Source organism: Loxodonta africana, chromosome 19, assembly GCF_030014295.1.
Source record: "Loxodonta africana isolate mLoxAfr1 chromosome 19, mLoxAfr1.hap2, whole genome shotgun sequence".
Lineage (NCBI taxonomy): Eukaryota > Metazoa > Chordata > Mammalia > Proboscidea > Elephantidae > Loxodonta > Loxodonta africana.
This window is the reverse complement of record NC_087360.1, coordinates 57,632,644-57,657,755: the sequence shown is the minus strand read 5'-3', so window position 1 is coordinate 57,657,755 and position 25,112 is coordinate 57,632,644. Positions and strand designations below refer to the sequence as shown.

The following is a 25,112-nucleotide window of genomic DNA, read 5'->3' as shown; positions in this document are numbered from 1 at the left end:
AATAGCAAAAGTACAGTATAAGATTACGGTGTTTAGAAAACAAGAGCAAACTGGTTTCGTGTGTGTGTGTGTCTCTCTCCCTTATTTTGTTTTCTTTCTTTTTCAATGATAAGCACAGCTTTTCATAGTATCTGGGATCTGATAGTATTACCTTCACAGGGCCCTCAAAAGATGACCCTATGTAAAATAAAGATTTTTATCTTCAGCAATTGTATCTTCATATGAATTCATCTTCAACTGTATCATCCTTGCAGTCAATGTGCGGCAAATTTTGTGTAGCTGTTGCGTTAACAGAGCCCTGTGGTACAGTGGTTAAGACCTCAGCTGCTAACCAAAAGGTCAGGAGTTCAAACCCTGCAGGGCAGCTCTACTCTGTCCTATAGGGTTGCTATCAGTCGGAATTGACTCGATGGCGATGGGTTTGGCTTGGTTTGGTATAGTTTTTAACATCCGTCAGTGTAAGCTTTAGGCACAACGCAGAGCTCAAAACAATGAAGTCTAGTAACCCTGCTCTGACAATCTGGCTTGTTTGAAGGATACAGTTTTACATATGTATAGAAATGGGTGGAGTGCATATCTTGAAGGCAGTCCTCACTGAATATTATATCTTGCCACCAAATGATTGGTAATTTCAGAACATAGCATTAGAGATCACATTTTCTGATTAAAACAAAGGACACATAAATGAATACCCCCATAGCTTAACTATTTAAATCAGAAAGGAAGCAGAATTCTGAAATTTCATTCTTTACTCATCAGGATATTAGGAGTCTATTATCTTCGGTATTGTCTGTTCTAAAAAGAAAGTACTAAGTGCTTAATGTCTTAGTCAGTAACAATACGAGCTAAATTCTTTTAGGTACTTTTTCACTTCTACTCTAAGTGCTAAATTTTTAACTGTGAGTAACTGGATTTTGATAACCAGACTATATTCATATATCAGGTAATCATTTTTTATTTCGTTCCTTCAGGGAGAAGCTTATCCGTCTTCAGCATGAGAATAAGATGTTAAAAATTAACCAAGAGGGTTCAGACAATGAAAAAATTGCTTTATTGCAGAGCCTTCTAGATGATGCAAATCTACGCAAGAATGAACTGGAGACGGAGAATAGGTAGGAATATATAGGTGGCAGCACCTTGCCACAGGTTTCCTATTTGCCTTGGTTTTGATTCCCTTAAACAAAGGTTTGGATTGCATTTTGAAAAGTGATAATGTCTATTCCATTTCCTTTTAAGAGTACTTTAATCCACTAAGACAAAAAAAGAATAGCATCTCATGGGATTTGGCTCCTTGGTTTGGAGGCTTAAGATCGTGGTTTCATGGGACATCGCCGTTAATTGGCCTGATGTTGTATTTAGTGCTCCTGTTCTACCTCCTAGTTCATTGTGTGGTGCCTAGGGCCTTAAAAGCTTACAAGCCACCATCCAATGTACAACAGTTGGTCTTTGTTCACCTGGAGCAACAGAGGAAGAAGAGCAATCAGGAATAGGAGAAGGAAATGGAATGTGTGGTTAATTGCCTCCATAAACAACTGCACCCTTTGCCACGAGACCAGAACTGGATGGTGCCCTGCTACCACTATTAAACATTTTGATCAAAGATTCTATAGAAAAATCCTGATCAAAGGAGGGAAATGTGGGACAGAACTTAAATTCTCATGGAATCCAGCCTTTTTGGAGCCATGAAGGCTGGATGAACCCCTGAAACTATTGCCCTGAGATAATCTTTAAACCTTAAGCCAAAAATATCCCCTGAAGCCTTTTTTAAACCAAACAATAATTTAGCTTAACTAGTAAAGAATGTCTGCCTTGATCATTGAGCCCTTTTAAGATCTATCTGTATGGGATCAGATTGACAACGGCACTTTGAAAAATTAGATAGGAAACTTAGGAGGCAATGAGCTTATGTTAATGGTGGAAGAACAGCTCAGAAAAGGCGTGAGAATGGTTGGTCAACACAAAGAATGTAATCAGTGTCACTGAATTGCACATGCAGAAACTGTCGAACTGGTATACGTTCTGCTGTGTATATTTTCAACAACAACAAAAATAAATTATTTTAAAAACTGCCCCCCAAAAGAGTAACTAATCCATTTCTCCGCTTTTGGACAGACTTGCCAAAAGGTACTGTGTCTCTTTATAGTAGGATCCCCTCTTTAATTTGTCCAAGCAAAATGATACTAAAACCCTACTATTTTCCCTTTTTAATCATGAATTAAAACCAGAGGATTTCAAAAAATCTGACCATTAATTCACAAAATCTTTCAAAACAAAGTCAATTCCTAGTCATCGTCAGGTTCACCTAGTTTACCCCATTGTATAGGCCGATGTTTGAAAGGGTCCGTTAGTGCGAGCGAGCAACGTGATCCATCAAAGTTGAATTAACAGAGTATTTTCTCTAATGTGTTATTTCTTGTGACCCTAAAAGGAAGTCTTTCATCTTAATTGTGAGAATTTAGAATCTATAAAAATTACTTTTCAACTTGCAAGTTTTCAACACATCAGTTTTTCAGTCAGTTACTTTAAAAGCAGCAGCTAACTCTGACAAGGCTTACTTTTATATTTTGTTGTGATTCTGTCTTTTGATTTTCTTTTTTGAAGAATTTCTTAATGATACCAAGCATACTTTTTTCCTTAGGGCTGTGACATTTTGTCATTTTTGAGGAATCTGACAGTCATATTAATAGTTTCATAGTTTGACTAACATCACGGCTTCTTTGTTTATTGTGCCTGATTGAGCTGGCATTTCCCAGGTGTGAGTCAATCTTGTTTTGACAGTTTTATACACCCTGCTTGCCTTCCTTCAGCTTTCATTTTTAAAGCTGCTGAAGTAGAATCAGCAAACACTATAAATCATTATAAACACCACCATGATTATAAGAGTGTAATTAGGCATAAAGAGAAAAAGGAAATCTTTATGTCAGCTTTTAAGAGCATAAATAATGGATAATTTTTTTAAAATACTTAAGAAACTGAAAAATGAGAAGGTGGAGGAAGGGTAATTGTAGAAAACAGCTGGCAATTGTGAATCCCAGAGGTGCAAGCAGCTGCTGTCATCTCGTTAAACTTTGGCCTCTGGCTATATTTAACCGTCTTAGGAAGCCCTTCTCTGTACCCTACTCTTTTTTTTTTCAGTGAAAAAACGTCCACAACTTCCTTTATAATGTTTTCCACTATTTCTCACAGTCTTTACAATTATTGCTCTTATCTTATCAGAAATGGATCACTAGTGGCTATTTATACATTGTTCATTTATATAGATGACTAAAAGCTCCCAAGTTACTATATTGTTTGTATCTCTTTACAACTTAGTATTGTGTTTGTTTTTTAAATTACGACACTGTGGCCATATATGGTCTAAAACAATAATAATAGCAGCTGATATTCATGAGGCACTTGTTTGTTCCAAACATTGTGTTGATTTTACAAATGACAGAGCTTGGGGACAAACGCAGGCTGCCTGATCCCAAAGTCTCTGTACCTAACTTGTACCCTCTTTCTTGCCAGTTTATCTTCAGCCGTGTTTGCAGAACCTCTGTTGTTTGTTTTTTCCTTCTCTTCCTCTTAGAGTATGGTTTTCCTCTTAAGTGAAGTAGCCTAAATTTGTTCTTACTGGGTTTTATAAATATTTACATTACCTTGTCTCTAACTTATCATATTTTTTGCAAATAAGTTCACGTTATACACTTCTTTGCCAACCGCACAACCCCCTCACACATTGTTTTCCTAGGTACACTGTGCACGTTATATGTGTGTGGGTGGGTTATTTACATGTGTTCGTTATTTGTGAAAAAAGTAAGGTACTCTCTTACTAGTTTACTGCACTGGACTGGCCATCAGGAAACCTGGATTTTAGTCCCACTGAGTCTTCTTACTGTATGACCTTAAGTACAATTTGCATAGCACACAGATATCATCTGTTAGAAGAAAAGGTATGTAGTAGACTTCCAAAAAAAAGCTCTTTACAATTAGTTTCCCCAATGAGTTGATATTATTTTTATCCGTAATACCTACTGACCCTCACACAGTATTAAGACCAGAATGAAGGGTTGAGAGTGAAGCCATATCAGAATTCCTCAGGGAGCTTTCTCAAAGTATACATGACCTTGTCCCCTCATCTCTCAGAGTGTATCATGATCTCAAGCTCACCCTCTCCCTGTACGCCTTTGAAAACTGTGAACTCAGTAATTAGACTGAGTAAAAGGTTAAATTACTAAACCCCTGAATGGGGGAGGAAGGAGGTAGAGGCAGTTCCACTAACCGCGTACCTGCTTATCTCTCTTCTATATTCAGTGTTATTCATCAATTCCCCTTCCCTCAAGCTTTTTTCTTTTTAATATTATTTTAATAATACTCCTTTCTTATAGTTCTCTTAATTCTCTGTTTATTCTTCAGTGTGAGGTTCCTCCTTCTACCCCTTGGTTGGTAATCTGCTGTGTGCCATCTTTGAACGTACCTCTTTTCCACTCGTCTTCACATTTTTTTTCTACAGAATATCATTTATGCTTATGGCTTAACACCAAATCACTCCCAAATCTGTATGTTTAACTCAGACCTCTCTTTGTGCTCCAGATTCAGATATCTTGACAGAAATCTCTAGGCATTTCATTTTCAACAAATACAAAATGAAATTCTTTATATTCTTTCCTCAACCTGTTCCTCCTGTATCCCCTTTTCTTAATGAATGGTTTACAGTATACTTAAACCAAAATTTTAGGTGTTATTTTTGATTCCTCCTATTCTTCTGACTTTTCTGAAAGCATTCCCTCTTCTGTCTCCTTTTCAAACATATTTAGTAGTAGCAATTGTGATAGCCTCCTCCCTGGGCTTCCTGCCTCCTGTTTGACCTTTTTAATAACATCTTCCACTCTAAAACCAATGTAATCTTTCTAAAATACACTATCTGGTTATATTTTCCTCTTTTTGGCAATTCTTCAATATCATTCAAGACCTAGGGAATCAAATTGGTCTACTGAGTGCTGTGTCATAGTGACCTATAGAGAATTTATGAAGATAGAGGTCTGGAATTGGCATTAATAAAGCCTGTCAGCCAAATTTGCATTTTACACAAGGTTGTACCTTTTCCATTTCTTTTCTCCTCCAATATCATCTCCGGCCGTTCTCCCCCTCATAACTTACTCTTCAGCGATACCACTTGTCCTGGTCATCCAGTGCTGCTCTGAATGACTTTGACAAAGAGAAGTTTATTCTCTCACAGTCCAGTAGTTTAGAAGTCCAAATTCAGGGCGCTGCCTCCAGGGGAAGGCTTTCTCTCCCTGTTGGCTCTGAAGGAAGGTCCTTGTCATCAGTCTTCCCTTGGTCTGGGAACATCTCAGTGCAGAAACCTCAGCTTCAAAGGATGTGCTCTGCTCCCGGCACTGTTTTCCTGGTGGTATGAGGTCCCCCTGTCTCTCTGCTCACTTCTCTTTTTTATATCTCAAAAAAAGGAGATTGGCTTAAGATACTCTCTAATCTTGTAGATCTCATCCGTATAACAGTATAACTACCTCTGGTCCATTTCATTACATCATAGTGATAGGATTTACCACATGGAGAAATCACATCAGATAACAAAATGGTAGATAGTCATACTGGGAATCACGACTTAGCCAAGTTGGCAGTTTTTTGTGGGGGACAAAATTCAGTCCCTGACCCCATTCCTCAACTCACTGCGCCCTCTCGTTTTTCTGTGCACTTTGGACAAGTTGAACTTTGTCTTGAATCCCCTTTCCACCTACCACGTTAGGTATTTTATGTATTATTGTAGTCACTACTCAAGTCCAGCCTGTCCTAATTCCTATGCACGTTAGGTACAGTTCTTTAAGCAACCATCATTAGTTTTGTATACGTCTGTGCACTATGTTGAAGCATTCATCTCATTGTACTTTTCTTATTTACACTTTTGCCTCTTCACTAGACTGTAGGTGCCCTTGAGTACAGGGATCTTTTTATTTTCAGTGCTCAGTGTAGTGGCTAACACAGTCTTCGTAAACATGTATTTGGTGTGAATTTCAGATAAAATCAATATGCATTTAAGTACATCAGTTTGACAAAATGTGTCCATTAAAAATCGTCAGTAGAGATTACAAGCAATCCAAAAAATAATCAGAAAATTGAGCTGCTAGTACTATAACCTGGGGTTTTATTTTGCTAATTATACTGTCTCTCTAACCAATATAAGGAAAAAGGCACAAAGAATTCAGTATTTGGAAAATTAACACACATTTGATTTCTAGGCTGGTGAATCAGAGACTTCTGGAAGTACAGTCACAAGTTGAAGAATTGCAAAAATCTTTACAGGATCAAGGCTCAAAAGCAGAAGATGTAAGTTTCAATATGCACCAACGATGACCCAACAATTTTACAATGTTGGAAAAAAAAAAACAAAACTGTACCTTTTATTTTTTATTTGATGATCTCTATCAAAATAATTTTGAATTGTATTGCTTATAGAAAAGAGACAGTATTTTCCTCTTACATTCCTTATCAAAAGGATTAGACAATACTTTATTGTCTCTTCCAGATTCACTCTCCTAGAAATTAGAAGTTTATTACCAGTTACCAGCTGAGGAATTAATTGAGGCTTTATGTTTTAAATCTGCTCAACTCAGTATTCAAAGATGAGGTATGGGTTTTTCCTGTAGCACCTCCCCCCTCCCCCAAAAAATGCTGGTACCTAACGTATTTAAGTACAAATTTTTAATGTAAAATTGATCATTAAAAAAATAATAATAATGTAATCCCTGGAATCCCACTATCTCTAAATTTCTGAAACCCTCTATTATCCCCCACTCAAATACAAGTTCAGTGACCTTTGTTCATTCATTCCCTTTATGCTCTGCGTATCTCTGTCATAACCCTGACTATTTAATTGGCACGCAGACTAGAATATATTAAATTCCTTGAGTGCAGTTGCTATATCTTCCTTCCTCTCTGCACACACACCACCTAGGACTTAGTAAACCCAAAACCCATTGCCATTGAGTCAGTTCCAACTCATGGTGACCCTATAGGCCAGAGTAGAACTGCTCCATAGGGTTTTCAAGGCTGCAGTCTTGCCTATAGGGTCGCTATGAGTCGGAATCGACTCGACGGAACTGGGTATTTTGGGTTAATCTTTATAGAAGCAGACGGCCACATTTTTCTCCTGAGGAGCAACTGGTGGGCTTGAGCTACGGCCTTTTGGTTAGAAGCCCAGTGGTTAATCACTGTACCACCAGGGTTCCTCAGCACATAGTACCAATCGCTTTTTGGTGAAAGTGTAAATAAGTCATGTTTTTGGAAATCCTTTACATTTAATAAACACAATACAATAGAGCTGAAACCTATAAAGTATTCAAAAATAGTGTGAAGAGGGGAAAAATTAAATTTTAGTGGCCAGTTTTTGCTTCAGCCAGCTGATTTGTTTTTCCTGTTGCTAGCTAGTGTAATTCGTTGTAACCTGTAGCCTTAAAAGTGTAAATCTATTTGTTTCCACTGACAGTCATTTGGGGAATCAGCTCCAGAATTTTATATAGGTATATCAGTTCATTCCAGCTATATTAGTATACCAGCTTTTTTATAAAAACCAAACCCACTGCTGTTGAGTCAATTCTGACTCATAGGGACCCTACAGGACAGAGTGGAACTGCCCCATAGAGTTTCCAAGGAGCACCTGGTGGATTTGAACTGCTGACCTTCTGGTTACCAGTCGTAGCACTTAACCACTACAACACCAGGGTTTCCAGGTTTATTATATAATATATCAAAATATACCAGGGTATAAAAACAAAAGAAATCAAAGAAAGGAAGTTAAATAAGTATATTACCTAAAGCCTAAGAATAATAGAAATAAAATATTTATCAATGACCTCATTTTGTCAGCTTCTTAAACATACATCTAGTTTATATTGGCAGCATGCTCTGCTTTCTATGTTTAGTGGTTTTAGTTTATCCTTAATTAATGTGTTTGTAGTCCTTCTTAAATTCCCAGATTGCGAAGTTACACTCCTAAACGTGTCACCAACATTTAAGCTACATTAGTCTGTTATTAAGATGAAATTCGTTTGAAATGTCATGGCTTATTTTAAGCATGACTTTATGCAAAATGCTAAATCCAAAGAGGTGAAACAAAACCACTGCTAGTGTATTAAAACATGATTAAGCCTAAGTAAACAATGTCTTAGAGATGTACCAAAGGGGGTAACATACCTTAATTCATTGAGACCACTAGGTCCCTTCAACTGAGATGAATGTAAAAGTAGCTTTGTCTCTAAAACTTTGAGTAAAGTTGTCATTGATTGGTTTTTGGTAGCGAGGGCAACGGGGCATAGTACCTGAGAAGTAAAAGTGGAGACACATCAGTGTCATCTGAACCTTAGTTTTACACTGATTACCATAGTACTCAATTCTTTTGCTAGCTTATACTAAAACATAAATAGAGACGAGGCAGGCGCTCAGCAGTGCAGGTTCTCAGCGGCGGTGGCAGTAGCAGCAGCAGCAGCATCCTATCTTCCTTTTCTCCCCTTCTGGTTCATTATCTTCCTCCTCCTTCTCCTTCTTCTTCTCCCTCTGCCCCATCTTCCCCTCTACTCCTTTCCCAGAGGAAATTGGCACTTCAGGTCCATGAGCGGTGGCAGCGGCAACTGTGGATACATCTAATGTCTGCACCCAGATTCTATTGACCTTGATCCACAGTATCTTGTGACTGCTGGCTGGAATCAAGAAAACACAGCATTGAGATCTTGGTTTTAGAGCTGCGCTAAAATGTGAGATCGTTTTGTCTTGTGAGGGGCAGTCCAAGATGGCAGCGAAGTCAGATACCTCATGAGAACCAAGAAAACAAGTGAATCAGATATAGGTGACAACTTTGGAACCCAGAGCATCGAACGCAAGGCTGAATAATTGAACCAAGTGCCAAGTGGAAGGAGAGAGATAATACAAAAACAGCAGACATGGAGAATTACAGTGTCCTTAGTTTTTTTTCTTTTTTAGCATCCTGACAGGCAAAGCTGCACAGCACAGCCATATTGAGACAAAGCAAACATGTCTAGCAGAAGTCCCCATCATCTGGTACATCCAAACAGGAGCGACCCTGCACCCATGTCCAGAGCCAGGCAGGAGGGCTCCCCACTCTGCAAAGTTAAGTGCACCCATCTCACCTACCATGCCTCTCCAGCCCCCTATGCCAAAGGCCTCTGGATCTGTGGTGCCTCTCTCTTATTCATCCCGTCATTACCCTGCATGTGATCACGGTCTGGCAGCACCCACCACCACCCCGTCCCCTGAGCTGGGGACCCGTGGACCAGCAGCACCCACCCCTTCGCTCAGCCACTTGGACTGGGAATCCACAGAGTGGCAGCATCCACCTCTTGCCCACCCACCAGCACTGGGGACCTGTGGAAGAATGGCACCCACTTCTGCACCCAGCCACCTGCACCAGGAGGCTAGACAGACAGCACCCCTCTTCTGCTCACCCACCCAAGCAGGGAGTCCATGGTTCAGTGGCACCCCCGCTTCTGCCCGCTCACCTATCCAGGGACTTAAATACTGGTGGTGCCCACTTGTAAGCCCAGCCATCCAAGCCGGGCCTGCAGACTGGCAGTGTATGCTTCCTCACCTGGCTGCCCACTCCAGGGGCCCAGGGATCGAAGACACCCCCTCTTCCGCCTAGGCAACTGCATTGGAGGACCAAGGAGTGGTGCCACACCCTACCCCTTGTTGTACTGTAGTGGACAGGGGCACGCCCTCCTAGCAGTCACCCATGGACTGGTGGTGCCCCCTCCCCCCCGCATTGCCCCTTGCACCACACCCTCAAGGAACCAGAAGCCTGTGCCCAATCCAACCACCCCCACGCAGCCCTGCCTGCCCAGGACCATCAGTGAGAGTTTCTGTATGACATTCCTGAACTTTATATGGAAAGGAAAGAGACTCTGGATAAGTAAAACATTATTGAAGAAGAAGAAAGTAGGAGGCTGCACACCAGCTGATCTCAGAACCACGGTAGTCAAAACAGCCTGGTACTGGTACAACAACAGACACAGAGACCAGTGGAACAGAATTGAGAGCCCAGATGTAATCCATCTACCTATGGACAGCTGATCTTCGACAAAGAGCCAAAGTCTGTTAAATGGGAAGGAGACAGTCTCTATTAGAAATGGTGCTGCCAAAACTGGATGTCTATCTGTAGAAAAAGGGAACAGGACCCATACCTCACACCATACACAAAAACTAACTCAAAACAGATCATAGACCTAAATATACAACCTAAAACTGTAAAGATCGTGAAAGAAAAAATAGGGACAGCACTAAAAAAACCAAACCCATTGCCATCGAGTTGATTCCGACTCATAGAAACCCTATATGATGGAGTAGAACTGCCCCGTAGGGTTTCCAGGGCATAGCTAGTGGATTTGAATTGCTGACCTTTTGGTTAGCAGCCAGATATTTAACCACTGCACCACCGGAGCCCCACTACGGGCCCTAATATATGGCATAAATAGGATACTAAACAGAACTAAAAATGCACAAAGAGCAGAAGATGAACTAGATAAGTGGGACCTCATAAGAATTAAACATTTATGCTCATCAAGACTTCTCCAAAAGAGTAAAACAAGAACCTACAGACTGGAAAAAAATTTTGGACTACAGCATATCCAATCTCTGTAACCTGTAGAATACCTCAACACCTCAGCAACAGGAAGACTATCCAATTAAAAAATGGGCAAAGCACTTGAACAGACCCTTCACCGAAAAGGATATTCAGGAGGCTAATAAATACATGAAGAAATTCACATTTGTTAGCCATTAAAAAAAAAAAAAAATTTTTTTTTTTTTTCTAGATAGATGCAAATCAAAACTACAATGAGATACCATCTCACCCTGACATTACTGGCATGAATAAAAAAAAACAGAAAATAACAAATGTTGGCAAGGTTCTGAGGAGACTGGAACTCTTATACACTGCTGGTTGAAATGTAAAATGGTACAACCATTATGAAAAACAGTATGGTACTTCCTTAAAAAGCTAGAAATAGAAATACCATATGATTCAGCAACCCCACTCCTAGCTATATACCCTAAAGAAGAAAGAGCCATAACACAAATAGACATATGCACACCCACGTTCATTGCGCAATTATTTACGGTGGCACAAGAATGGAAACAACCTAAGTGCCCATCAACAAATGAACGGATAGATAAACTGTGGTACGCACACGCAATGGAATACTACTCAATGATAAAGAATAATGACAAATCTGCAAAACATCTCACAACATGGATGAATTTGGAGGACATTTATGCTAAGTGAAATAAGTCAATCACAAAAGGACAGGTATTGTACGAGACCACTATTATAAAAAAAAAATTAAAAAATGTTTACACACAGGGAAAAAAAATTGATGATTACCAGGGATGGGAGGAGGAGGGGGGCAAAATTACTGACTAGATAGAAGACACTTGTTAATATTGTTGAAGGGAAAGGCAGTACACAGTATGGGGGCAGTCAGCAACATGACCAAGGCAAAGGAAGACACTGAGAGGAATGCAAGAATAAAGGGCAACTATGGTAATTACTATAACATAGACAATCCTGCAACAGTAGTATTAACAAACAATAATTTACAAATGGGTACATAGGTAGATAGGTATGCTAAAGTGGTGTGGGAGGGTGTAAGGGAGCACACCCACCTGCAGATATAGGTTTGGTTGTGAATGCTTCTACTTTAACTGTAGGTGCTGCGTATATATTAATATAGATAATAGAGCACACAAGGGGCACAGTCAAGAAAACTTCTTAGGCATAACCAAACACCTTGTGGGACAAAGTTCCTAGGCTCAAAGGTGAAGGACCACAGAGTCAGGGGACACTTAACATCAGTCGGTACAACATAGTTCATAAAGACAGTGTTCCGCATCCTACTTTGGTGAGAAGCATCTGTGTTCTTAAAAGCTTACAAGCAGCCATCTAAGATACAACTATTGTTCTCTTCCCATCCGGAGCAAAGGAGCGTGAAGAACACCAAAGACTCAAGGGAGCAATTGGTCCAAAGGGCTGCCAGACCAAACGAATCAATCACAGCCTACACAACCCCAAGACCAGAAGAACTAGATGGTGCCCAGCTGCCACTCTGGAATCACAACAGAGGGTCCCAGACAGAGTGGGAAAAAACATAGAACAAAAAATCAAATTCACAAAAAAGACTGGACTTACTGGTCTGACAGACTGGAGGAAACCCCAAGACTGTGGCCCTAAGATACCCTAATGATCTGGAACTGAAGCCATTCCCAGAGACTACCTTTCAACCAAACCAGAGACAGGCCCATAAAATAATCAGTAACACCCAAGAGGAACGTTTTCCTTAGAACAATCAATTATACAAGATCAAAAGGACATTTGCCCAAAAGCAAAGATGAGAAGGTAGGAATGGGGTAGAAAAACCAGACAAAAAGAAATGGGGAAGCCAGGGCGGAAATGGGGACAGTGCTGACACATCGTGGGAATTGCACCGAATGCCCTGAAACACTTTATATACAAATTATCAAATGGAAAACTAATATGCCCTGTACCTTTCACAATAAAAAAAAAATTTTTTTAATTAAAAAAATTAATTTATTCTGTAAAAATTAAATTTGCCATAGCCTGATTTGGTATCGTTGTGATAATTCAACCTAATTAAATATGCTTTGGGCCATTATTTTAAGGAAGCATATTTCAGAAGTTAGTCGCCAGGCCTATTTGCATACTATTTGCATAAATTAGTCAATTTATTTGGCTGCCCAGGTGTTAATTAGGTGTCTTGCTCTATACTAAATGGAAATTATTTCTGAGCTTTTTTCGATATGTTGGCAAGATTCTTGAAGCTATATTTTTATGCCTCCAAATGTTTAGAAAAATAAATAATAGGGATCAGGATATGTGGTTCTTTCTCCCAGCATATTTTTTATGCTTTTGTCTTAAACTTTTCTCTTTCACTAACTTACAGTGTTGCATCTCAGGAATATGTAAGACATAGAACAACCTGCCAAATGGAACTGGTCCCCCCGAAGAAGAGTGACATAATTTCTGTTACCAAAAGCCACAGTCCTTTCATTAGACCTTAAGTCTTAGACTAGGATGGTTTGCACATTTTTATTATTATTTTTATGTCATTTGTTTTTAGCATGGAAGCAGAAAAGCATTGTTATATTCAGTCATATGGCTAATTTCAGCTAGCCACAGTATATAAAACTTCAGAGAACAAGACAGAATGAGGAGACCATAGAAGAAAGAAAAATGTACATTTTTGAAAAAAAAAAAAAATGCGTATCTTTTACTTCTGTTCATGAATTACTAAATCGTTCCTTCTGTTGGCTGCTGTGTGTGCTTCATACTAATATGTCCTCTCTGTCTTTTGGCATGGTTTCTACTCAAGGCTATTGTAAGTATGGCTTCCTATTCATTTCTATATATTGAGCTCCCTTTTGTTCAATTTATTTGTACATTATCTGTTATCTTAGGTGATGGTATTGAGATTTTAAATTAAGGCAATTTTAGCTAAAAGGAATGTACCAGCATTCCTTGCCATTTAGGATGACTTTTACAGTTAAGATACTTAAAGCATATAAAAAACTTAAAAATTATGATCAAACCAAAGAGAAGTCTGCTCTTGGTTTTTTCTCCCATCTCAGTCCTGCTCAACCCCATTATTATTGTTAGTTCATTTTTATGAATTATTTTGACCCTTGATTCCTCTTGCAGTCTTGCCTCGTCCTGCCACATATTTCAATAGTAACAGTCTTGAGTTGGAAAGGCACTGCAGCATAAAAAGCATGGAAGGGAAGACCAGGCATGGACTTTGTGGTCCAGTAGACAGTTTTACTTTCTGGAGCTGCCACTTGAAAGCTACTGAATGTCTCCCCACAAGCCTCACCTTCCTCAACTGTAATAGTGCAGTGAGTAATAGCGCTCAGTGTTGTGTGAGGTATACACGAGACATTGTATATGAATGCCTGGCATATTAACCACTCATTAAATCGTTACCTTATTATGTATTAGTAGCCTAACCACAACATAAGTACAAGACCAAAGATAAGCTTTTTTTCAATTATTGTTATTTACATTTTACCCTCCATAGTAAAGAAGGAACAAGCAAAAATGTGAAGTTAATAGAGTCATTATCTTTTTCTATTTGGGGGAAGCAGCAATAGAGGATGCTGTGGTTCACTAATCTAGTTATAGTTAGCATCTGAGCAAAGAAGTGAATTTGAAATATTCCAGAGCTGTGTTAGGATGGACTTAGTAAGCAATTATGGTCATCATTATTGTATAAGATAACTGAAAATCAAAAAACTTAGTGTGAGGGTTTTCCCCCCTCATCACTGCTATTGCGTGATTGGACAATTTGTTTTATAAGTGTGTGTTAATTGGGTTTTGATTGAATTAGTTATATAACCATTTATCTGAATATTAAATGCTTATGCATAGAACTCATTAATAATATACACACTGCTGTTGTTGTGTGCCGTCGAGTTGATTCCAATTCATAACAACCTCATGTGACAAAGTAGAACTGCCCTATAGGGTTTCCTAGGCTGTAATTTTTACTGGAGCAAATCACCAGGTCTTTTCTTCCAAGGAGCAGCTGGTGGGTTCAAACTGCTGACCTTTCAGTTAGCAGCCACATAACCATTGCACCACGAGGGCTACAGGTGTTAAATTTAAGTATGAAACCTAATGGCTACTATGCAGAATGCCTTTTATTCTTTATTTTTAGGCCAATTCTGATCATCTGCTTTTCAAGAAGGCCCCCCTTTAAAAAAAAAAAAAAAAATCCAGCTAAAGCTGTATTCTCCAGCATATTGAAATTTGAGTGTATGCCATTCATGTTCCAATGTCATCACAAAAATTATTTGCAACTTGTGAATGTTCATAAATTACTGATTCCAAAGTCAGTAAGAATTTGTGGAAATTGATCCTAGTTTTACCAAACTGCAAGGAAGACAACATAATAGACAAAAAGGTAGAGAAAGCCTGTTGTTAGAGTCGTACCTGCCTGTTGAGTCCAGGATTAGGTCTATACTCAAGTGGCTTTTTAATTCATTTCCATGACTACAAATAGAGCATCCAGATATCCAGTTCCTGAGGTTTTTATTGCTATCACTTGTGGGCTACTCCCTCCCTTATCAAAGAAAATTAAACTTAACCATGTGTGTTTTGAGTTCTTTGACCAGAGAAATTACTGAGAGCTCACTCAGAGTTAGGTACTACTATATTCTTAATTTTTTAAAATAATTAATTCATTAGTTAAAATGTCAAGTAATAAACTTTCCTATTTTCCATTTTCAGTCAGTTCTTCTAAAAAAGAAGCTTGAAGAACATCTGTGAGTATAAAAGATATTCTGACTTATTCTTATATTATCTAGTGGAACATAAGTGCTTTATATTATATGGTTACAGAGTATCTCACCAGTGGCATGGGTGGCACTCAAATATATAAACATTATAAGGCATATTTCAAGAAAATCTATTTTAGATTTCTAAAAGTAATTAAATTGTATTTAATAATGTCTGAAGGGTTATTTCCATCCAAGATCCTCAAATCAAAATAATGACCACCTGAGGATTATTTTCTCAAATGGTACTCAAGAGTTTTATATCTTCATACTAGCATTTATAACAAACAATAGTGAGGACTTTGAAACATTCTAGAACAGAGGTCAGGCAACTTTTTCTATAAAGAGCCAGGTAGAATTATTTAAGCTTTGTGAGCCATGGTCTCAGTCACAACCACTGAACTGCAGATGGAGCTTGAAAGCAGCCACAGATAATACCTAACTAATGGGTGTGACTATGTTCCAATAAAACTTTATCTACAAAACAGGCAGCAGCCTGGATTTGGCCCACAAGCCACAGTTTGCCGACCCTGCTCTAGAATTTGGCCAGTTGTATCTTCCTCTTTAGACAAAACTTTTAGTATGGTAAAGATTGTCAACGGTAGATTTTCAAACATTTCTTTGAATTACAAAAATCTCTTAACAGGACTTCTTAATCTAAATAAATATTTGAAAATATTACATTTGTTTTCTCATAAAGAAGAAATCTTCATCCAGCTGTATCTGAGGTTGACGATGTTAAGAATCTTTTGTAGTTTTTCTTGCACTCAGCAACAACCTAAGTCCTTCCTGTTGCATCCTAACAACTCTTCTTGCAAACACCGAATGTGGAATAGCCATAAATTGGTTGCCTGTTGGAGTGTTACAGTGTTAGACTATGCTAAACCAGACATCCTGAGTACCACAGAGACAATTTTGATTTGTCCTACCTGTTGTCTGGCAGTTTGCCTTATGCTGTCTTTTTTTTTTTTTTTTTAATATGGGAGAAGTGAAACTCCTAGCAACTGAGATTTGCTGGTACAGTCGAATGATGGCCAATGTTCATAATGTACTGGAAGAATAGAATATGTTACCTCCCAGTCTCTTTGTGAGGTTATCTAAAATGAAAATTCAGTATTTAATTCTGCCCTTCTTTCATTTCCCATTCTTTTACTGCAAAAAAAGAAAATAGAATAGCTGTTGTCATAAAACGACTCTCTGACCATTGTATTCAGATATTTACATGGTGAAAATCATCAGAAAGCATTTATTAGTGAGGATGGGGCCTGTATTAGTTTCCTAAGGCTGCTGGAACAAAGTACCCTAAACTGAGTGTCTTAAGACAACAGCGGTTTATTTTCTCACAGTTCTGGAGGCTAGAAGTCCAAAATCAAGGTGTAGTCAAGATTGGTTTCTTCTGGAGGCTCTGAGGAAGCTCTGTCCCACCACTCTCCTAACTCCTGGTAGTTGTTGCAATCCTTAGTATTCCTTGGCTTGTAGATGCATCACTCCAGTCTGTATCCATCTTTACGTGGCATTTTCTCGGTGTGTCTCTGTGCCTTCATGTGGCCTTCTTCTAAAGACACCAGTCATTGAATTTAGAGGCCACCCTAATTCAGGCTGACCTCATCTTAAATTAATTACATCTACAAAGACCCTATTTCCAAATAAAGTCACATTCACAGGTACGGGAGGTTAGGACTTCAGTATATCTTTTGGGGGGCTACAGTTCAACTCACAACAGAGCCCATAGACATCTCAAGAGATTTTAATTGCGTGCAAATTTAAAACTAGTATGAGACCATTTTGTACACACCAAATTGATAAAAATTTAAAATCAGACCTACAAAGTATTGCCAAAGATGTTGAGCAACACTGTCATCCATTGCGGGCCGGATTATACACCGTTTTGCTTTTATACATATTCTGTGACCCAGCAGTTCCACTCCCCTGTGGGGGTGTGTGTGTGTGTGTGTGTGTGTGTGTATATATATATATATATATATACATATATATACCCTTGATTCCTAGAGATACTGTTATCCATGTGTACCAGGAAACATGTAGAAGAAGGTATGGAGCAGCATTGTTTGTAATCGTAGAAAAATGAAAGCAATACAAATGCCTATCAATAGTAAAATGATAGAATGGTGTATATTCAAACAATAGAACACAATACAGCAGTGTCGTAGTTATCTAGTGCTGCTATAACAGAAATACAACAAATGGATGACTTTTAACAGACATAAATTTATTCTCTCACAGTTTAGGAGACTAGAAGTCCAAATTCAGGGTGCCAGCTCCAGGGGAAGGCTTTCTCTCTCCATCAGCTCTGGGGGAAGGTCCTTGTCTCCTTTCAGCATCTGTGGGCCCAGCATCCCTTGGAGATCTCCATGTGTCTTGGCATCAGTCTTGCCCTGGATCTACCAGGTTCTCAACACAGGGACCCAGGGTATGAAGGACGTGCTTTGCTCCCGGCTCTTCTTTCTTGGTGGTAGTGAGTTCCCTCTCTCTGCTCACTTCTCTCTCCTTTTATCTCTTGTAAGATAAAAAGATATGACTCAGGCAAGGTGTGAGTTGAATAAAGGTGTCACTTAAGTAAGGCGACGACTCATTAAGGCCGTGACTTGAATCACACCCATTAATTAAGTCACACCCCACACTAATCCAGCAGAGGTTTAGGATTTACAACACACAAAATGGAAGATAATTACATACATCAGATCAGAGAACAGGATAATTACACCGTAGTGGGAATCATGGCCTAGCCAAGTTGGCACATATTTTAAAAACATATTTTAGGGGGACAAAATTCGATCTATGACATTCCACCCTTTGGCCCTCAAAAATTCATGTCCTTGCCACATGTAAAACACATTCACCCCGTCATATCATCTCAAAAGTCTTAACTCCAAGTCCAAAATCTCATTTTCTGAATCATCTAAATCACATGTGGGAGAGACTTTAGGCGTATTCTATCCTGGGGCAAAATTCTTCTTCATCTGTGAACCTGTGAAATCTAGACTGCAAGTTACCTGTTTCAAACGTACAGTGGTGGAACAGGCACAAGGTCGACATTTCCATTACAAATGGGAGAAATTGGAGGGAAAGAAGGGGTAACAGGCACCAAGCAAGTCCAAAACCCAAGGGAACAATTACATTAGCTCTCAAGGCTTGAACATAATCCTCTCTTCTCTGAGAACATCTAAGCAATGGTCCTGCCCTCCCCTACCCAACTCTGGGTGTTGGCCATGTTTTCTGGATTTTGGGTGGAGGCCGCTCAGCCCTGGGCTTCAGCTCCACCTTCCAAGCCCACTGGGTTGGCAACTCTGCTCCCTTGGCTTTGGGCAGCCCCATTCTCCTAGTGCATCTAAGTGGTGACCCTACCTCCTTGGCCCCAGCAGGACCTGTTGTTCTGCCCCTTGGGCATTGCAGCCTCACTCTCTCAGCTTTGGGTGGCTGCCCCCTCCCTCTGTCACACCTTAACAGCAACTCCACGCTCCAGAGTAAGGGCTTCACTTTAGTAAGTCACGATACACCCCACACTAATCCTGCAGTTTTAGGATTTACAACACAGAAAACAAAGGACAGTTACACAGTACTGGGAACCGTGTCCTAACTAAGTTAATATATATTTTGAGGGGAAACAATTCAATCCATGACAAGCAGTAAAAGTGTGTAAACTAGGACCAGCATCAACATAGTTGGATCTCAAGAGCATAATGTTAAGTAAAAGATGTAAGTCACAGAACAATACATAAAATATGATGACCAATATATAGAGTAAAAATTGGACAAAAATAATAGATTGTTTAGATATACAAAGGCATGTTGTTTTTAGTTGTCATCAAGTTGATCCTGACTCATGGCCGCCTAATGTAGGGCTTTCAAGGCCGTGACCTTTCAGAAGCAGAGCCATCAGGCCTGTCTGTCCAGGCACCCATGGGTATGTTCAAACCACCAGCCTTTCAGTTAGTAGCCTAGTGATTAACCATCTGCACCACCCAGGGACTCCCACAAAGGCAAAAAAACATTAAGAAAATCACAAGCATAATTAAAAGAAAATTCAGCATTCGGTTACTGTCTAGTGAGGATTTTTGTTTTCTTTATGTTGAGATGAAATCCATACTGAAGGCTGTGATATTTGATCTTCATCAGTAAGTGCTTCAAGGTTGTGTCATCTGCATATCGCAGGTTGTTAATGAGTCTTCCAATCCTGACGCCACATTCTTCTTCATATAGTCCAGTTTCTCTGATTATTTGCTCAGCATGCAGATTGAATAAGTGCGGTGAAAGGATACATCCCTGACACACACCTTTCCTAATTTTAAACCACACAGTATGTCTTAGTTATCTAGTGCTGCTATAACAGAAATACCACAAGTAGATGACTTCCACAAACAGAAATTTGTTTTCTCAGTTTAGGAGACTAGAAGTTCAAATTCAGGGCACCAGCTCTAGGGGAAGGCTTTGTCTGTCCTCTCTGGGAGAAGAGCCTTGATTCTTTTCTGCTTCTGGTTCCTTAGCAGCCATGCAGCTTTATCTTCTCCATCTCTGCTTACTGCTGCTTGCTTAATCTGCTCTTTTATAAATCTCAAAAGAGATTGACTTATGACGCACCCTACACTAATACTTCCTCATTGACATAACAAAGAAAACCCATTCCCAAATGGGATTATAACCACACACACAGAGGTTAGGGTTTACAGCACGTATTTTGAGGGGACACAATTCAACCCATAACTGTTATCTCCAGGAAGAGCATAGTACCCATATGGAGCTTCTACGGTGTAAGATCAGAAATAAAGCAAAAAAAAAAACCAAACCCACTGCAATAAAAAAAAAAAAAAATGCTCTGTTCTCTTCTTAGTAGCTTTCTATATTTTCTAATCTTTCTAGCCATTTTTTCCACTCTCATGTTAAGTAACGCAACACTAAATACTGTGTAGGAAGAATTACACATATTGTACAAATACTAGCAAAAGATTTATTTTCTGTTCATTCTTTTAGTTATGTATTAGAATATAACTTGTATACGGCAAAATACACAAATTCTAAGTTCCTAAGTGTACGATTTGATGAATGTTTACGGGGATACATAGGTAACTCAGATCAAGATACAGAATTCCAGCAACCCTGCAGAATTCTTCTCTCTCTCTCACAAACTCACCATTATGCTGATATTTATCATTTGTCCTTAGTTTTGCCAGTTTTTGAACTTCATGTAAATGGAATCACAGAGTAATAACCTTTTGTACCTGATTGCTTTGCTCAGAATCATTCTGTGAGATCCCTCCACGTGGTTGCATGTGTCATTAATTTCTTTTTTATTGGTATGTAGTATTTTGTTATTGTTGATTCTTATTTTTAGGGCTTTTTCACAACACGATTTTGTATTGTAAAACCTCTACAAAGTTTTGAATTTAATTTTTACAGTGTCCTTATTCCAAAATAAGTACAAAAATAAATAAAAATCATTAACATCTTGTACAGATTACTGTAAAAGAAATGATTAGTGTTTTAACTCTAGATCTTTGTCTCTGTTTTTTCTTTATTTTTAAGATACGTTACATTCACATTGATTTAGTCTTCACCGTTGTTACATAGCACATGTGTGCTATGCCGGTGTATTTCTAAGAATAAAGAATTAGATCTTTTTTTGATTTGGGAAAAAATAAACGGTAATAGGTGACACCAAACCCACTGCCATCGAGCCGATTCCGACTCATAGTGACCCGATAGGACAGAGTAGAATTGCCCCATATGGTGTCCAAGGAGTGCCTGGTGGATTCAAACTGCCGACCTTTCTGTTACCAGTTGTAGCCCTTAACCACTACACCACCAGGGTTTCCATAGGTGACACAGTGTTATGTATTTTGTAACAGAGAGAAGCTGCATGAAGCCAATAATGAGCTGCAGAAGAAGAGAGCCATTATTGAAGATCTTGAACCAAGATTTAACAACAGCTGTGAGTTTTCCTATTCGGCAGAGTTTTAAGTTGGCTTAGCCATATACCACCCTAATGGTAATGAGTTTATATCAAATTGTTTTAGAAATGAGTCCTACTACATGTTCTAGCAGTTAAAGAGTTTACATTATTTACAGAAAGAGTATACAGTCATCTTTATAATAGTCCTTAAATTTTTAATTATAGTTGTGAATTTGTCCTTCACTCTGGAAGCTAATGAAAGTTTTATGAAATTGGATATTTTCAGAGTGTGGTTGCATATCAGTAAGTCAGATCTTTACTTCCGTTGCTTTTAGTAGTTCTTTTGTGTTGAGGTGGAGCAGGATAGACTTTTACTTTTTAATTGATGCACATTCATACTGGAGTTTTTATTTGTAAGAAAAGCTTCTTGTAAAAAAAAATTATAATTTGGTTTTTGGAAAGAGAAAATTATATAAACAAATAGATCAGTCTTCCAAAACTGTTAGCTATTTATTATTATTTTTGTCAGCTGAAAAATTTTTAAGGATAATACAATCTAAAAAAAAAAAAAAAATTCTTTTTTTTTTTTTTTTTTTACTGTGTCTCATCTACAGCATTAAGAATTGAAGAATTACAAGAAGCTTTACGGAAGAAAGAGGAGGAGATGAAGCAAATGGAAGAACGATATAAAAAATACTTGGAGAAAGCCAAAAGTGTAAGTATAAATTTGTGGGCATCTCAGCCTACTTTCTGATCGTGTTTCACTGACACCTCGAAATGACAGTGCACTTACAGTGACTTCTCACGTACGGTGACTTCTCACGTACGGTGACTTCTCATGTACGGTGACTTCTCACGCAGAGAACGATCAGGAGAAGAACAAAAGAAGACTTAACAAAGAAAAAGAGTCTGCACAAGAAGCAGTGATCAAAGTAGTTTCCCTACAGGTTACTTACTAAATTATCAAAAGGAATATACCTTTTACAAAAGAAATAACTGGCAGTCAGCACTGTAACCAGTAATCAAAATTAGCACCTCTAATGGTGGGACAGCCAACATCTTGTGCTTCTGGTATCGAGTATCATTGCCAGTTATAAACCAAACCAACCTGTTACCATCGAGTTGATTCCTACTCATAGCGACCTCATAGGACAGAGTAGAACTGCCCCATAGCGTTTCTAGGGAGCAGCTGGTGGATTTGAACTGCTGACCTTTTGGTTAGCAGCCAAGCTCTTAACCACTGTGCCAACCAGGGCTCCTTGCCAATGATATTTAACCAGAACCTAATCAATGTTCTAGACCCAACTTCCAGTTCACAGGACAAATGAAGTTATTGGAACAAGTTAAATTACACTTTGAGGAAAGTATCAGATAGGTCTGGAGTTTGGGATAAAACGTCAATGTTGTGATGTACAAAACAGCATGGGGGTGGAGTGTGACCTTCTCTCTTTATAAGGGAGAAAGAGAATCTAGATCAACAGCCTAAGGCTGATTTCTATGCAGTAGAGGTCAGGCATGCCTCCTCTCTCTACTTCTCCACTATCTTTACCAATTCTGATACCAACCATCCCTCCCACAGCGCTCTCCACTTCTCTGCTGGGTTGGATAAATTGTTGCAATGGCCACACAGAACTCACAATTATAGGGTTTATTAGGGAAGTAACAGATTACAATTCAGGTTCAGGAGTGTTCAGCATACTGTTCTTCCATCAGGACAGCCTCTTCCCAGCTGTGTTCACAGGCACGCCTCACTGGCCCTCAGCCTCTGCCCTGCTCAGGCAAGTGTTGAAAGCACTTTTAGCCCCACCAATAAGTTCCCAGAGGCACTCAGCCGTCTTGCTCCATGGGTCAGGAAGCCCACTGTGCTGTCTCCTTCCGGTCTCTCCTGCCACCATTTCTTGCCACCTCTCTCTCTCTCTGGGTCTTTGGTTCCAGGAGCTTCTCAGCACAGGGATCCTGTGTCCAAAGGACGTGCTCTCTGCTTCTGGCTCTTCTTTTTTGGTGGTGGTGGGATCCTCTCTGCACTGAAATTGGCTCTTTTTTTAGCCAAAACTGACCGATCCCCATGGTGGGCCATAATTTTTACCTTATTTGCACAGTCCCACCAAACCACTTGGGTGGGAGTTACAAAACTATAAGACCATGGCTAGAAAGGCCACACAAAAGTGAACCATTGCACCATATGTGAGAAACAAAAATAAGCAGGGCTTGTGGTGGCAGATGGAGGAGGCTGCAGGTCCAATTTAAAAGAGCCCAAAGGGACCTCACTGCCAAGTACACAACCTTTGGATACTAGATTAGGGTAGAGAGAGTCAGTTATAAAAGCCATTTTGGACACAACTGTGGAAGTGTGAATTGGGACCAAATGATGATTTTACAGAACTGTTCATTTTCTTATAGGTAATAATGGTATTTTGATTATTTACGAGATTGTCTTTATTCTAAGGAGATGCATGCTGAAGTATTTAGGGGTTCAGTGTCAAGAGGCCTGTACCTTACTTTTAAATAGTCCCCAAAACAAAACTGTTTATGTGTGTGTATGTCTGTAGAGAGAGAGAAATCAAATGTGGCAATTGGTGAATCTGTGTTAAAAGTAAACAGGTTTTGTCTACCTCTTTCAAATTTTCTACATTTTGATAGTAAAAGTGTTGGGAAAAAAAACTTTCTCAAAAGACCTGTAGTTGGTCAGCCAGAATTGCATCAAATGTCCATGCCTAAACCAAACCCCTGGCAGAAGAGGAGATGGGGCCGCAGTGATAGGCGTAAACAAGTCAAAACCTACTCCCTGAAGTACATGTCTGTTCAGAGGCAGCTGACTAGCTTAACCAAATTCAGCATTCTGTTAATGAGGAAGGGAAAATGGATAAACAGCTGTCAGTAGTGTCTGCTTTAGTATTATTTATTAATTTTAACTCAGAATTACTTATTATAATTGATTCTATTTCACATTAAAAAGCTACAATGGAATATTATTCCATACTTTAAAATTTTAAAGTTTCCTCGTAAAATAGCCTTTGATTCTCATTTTATCCTTGATTTTTTTTTTTTTTTTTTTTTTAGTAACTGCTTCCCTAGATGTTGTGAAAGCCCTGGCGGCGTAGTGGTTAAGTGCTACGGCTGCTAACCAAGAGGTCGGCAGTTCGAATCCGCCAGGCGCTCCATGGAAGCTCTGTCCTATAGGGTCGCTATGAGTCGGAATTGACTCGACGGCAGTGGGTTTGATTTTTTGGTTCTCGATGTTATAATATCCTTTAAATTCAAGACTTTTAATTTTTTTCATTTATTACTTTTTACAGGTTATTCGTACTTTAGATCCTAAGCAGAATCAAGGAGCAGCACCAGAAATACAAGCTCTTAAAAATCAGCTCCAGGAACGGGACAGACTGTTCCATTCATTAGAGGTAGTTGACTACACTATACAATAAAATGTTTTTTGATTCTTTGTTTTATAGGAATTTTCCTGTATTGCACAATCCTATATAAGCAGTGCATTGTAAGTATTTTACAAATATTTAATTGTTTTGTATCTTTACATGTGCTTTTTTTTTTTAGAAAGAATATGAGAAAACGAAGAATCAAAGAGAGATGGAAGAGAAATATATTGTTAGTGCCTGGTACAATATGGTAAGAAAATAGTACTTCAAAACAGATTGCAAAATTGGATGACTGTGTAATGTTTATTATGTTCCTTTTATTATAGAAGTAATTCGACTGAATGAATCTGAATGTAATTGCTATCCTAACACACACTAACCAAACCTTAATGCTGACCTTTGGACTAAAAGCAGAGAGGAGAATGACCATAACTAGGATTAGAACATTCTGAACACATCGTTATTTCTAGTTTGAC

General features: G+C 38.9%; 1 protein-coding gene across 4 annotated transcripts in view; it reads left to right on the top strand.

Moving 5' to 3' along the window:
* HOOK3 (hook microtubule tethering protein 3) overlaps nucleotides 1-25,112 on the top strand; it is a 121,027-nt gene that overhangs the window by 81,193 nt on the left and 14,722 nt on the right. For all 4 annotated transcript variants that reach the window (XM_064272760.1, XM_064272761.1, XM_010592418.3 and 1 more), the window contains exons 15-21: nucleotides 972-1,112; nucleotides 6,237-6,324; nucleotides 15,308-15,342; nucleotides 21,219-21,301; nucleotides 21,877-21,977; nucleotides 24,559-24,663; nucleotides 24,815-24,886. In XM_064272760.1, the coding sequence (XP_064128830.1) occupies nucleotides 972-1,112; nucleotides 6,237-6,324; nucleotides 15,308-15,342; nucleotides 21,219-21,301; nucleotides 21,877-21,977; nucleotides 24,559-24,663; nucleotides 24,815-24,886 (625 nt within the window). The remainder of the gene's footprint in view (nucleotides 1-971; nucleotides 1,113-6,236; nucleotides 6,325-15,307; nucleotides 15,343-21,218; nucleotides 21,302-21,876; nucleotides 21,978-24,558; nucleotides 24,664-24,814; nucleotides 24,887-25,112) is intronic.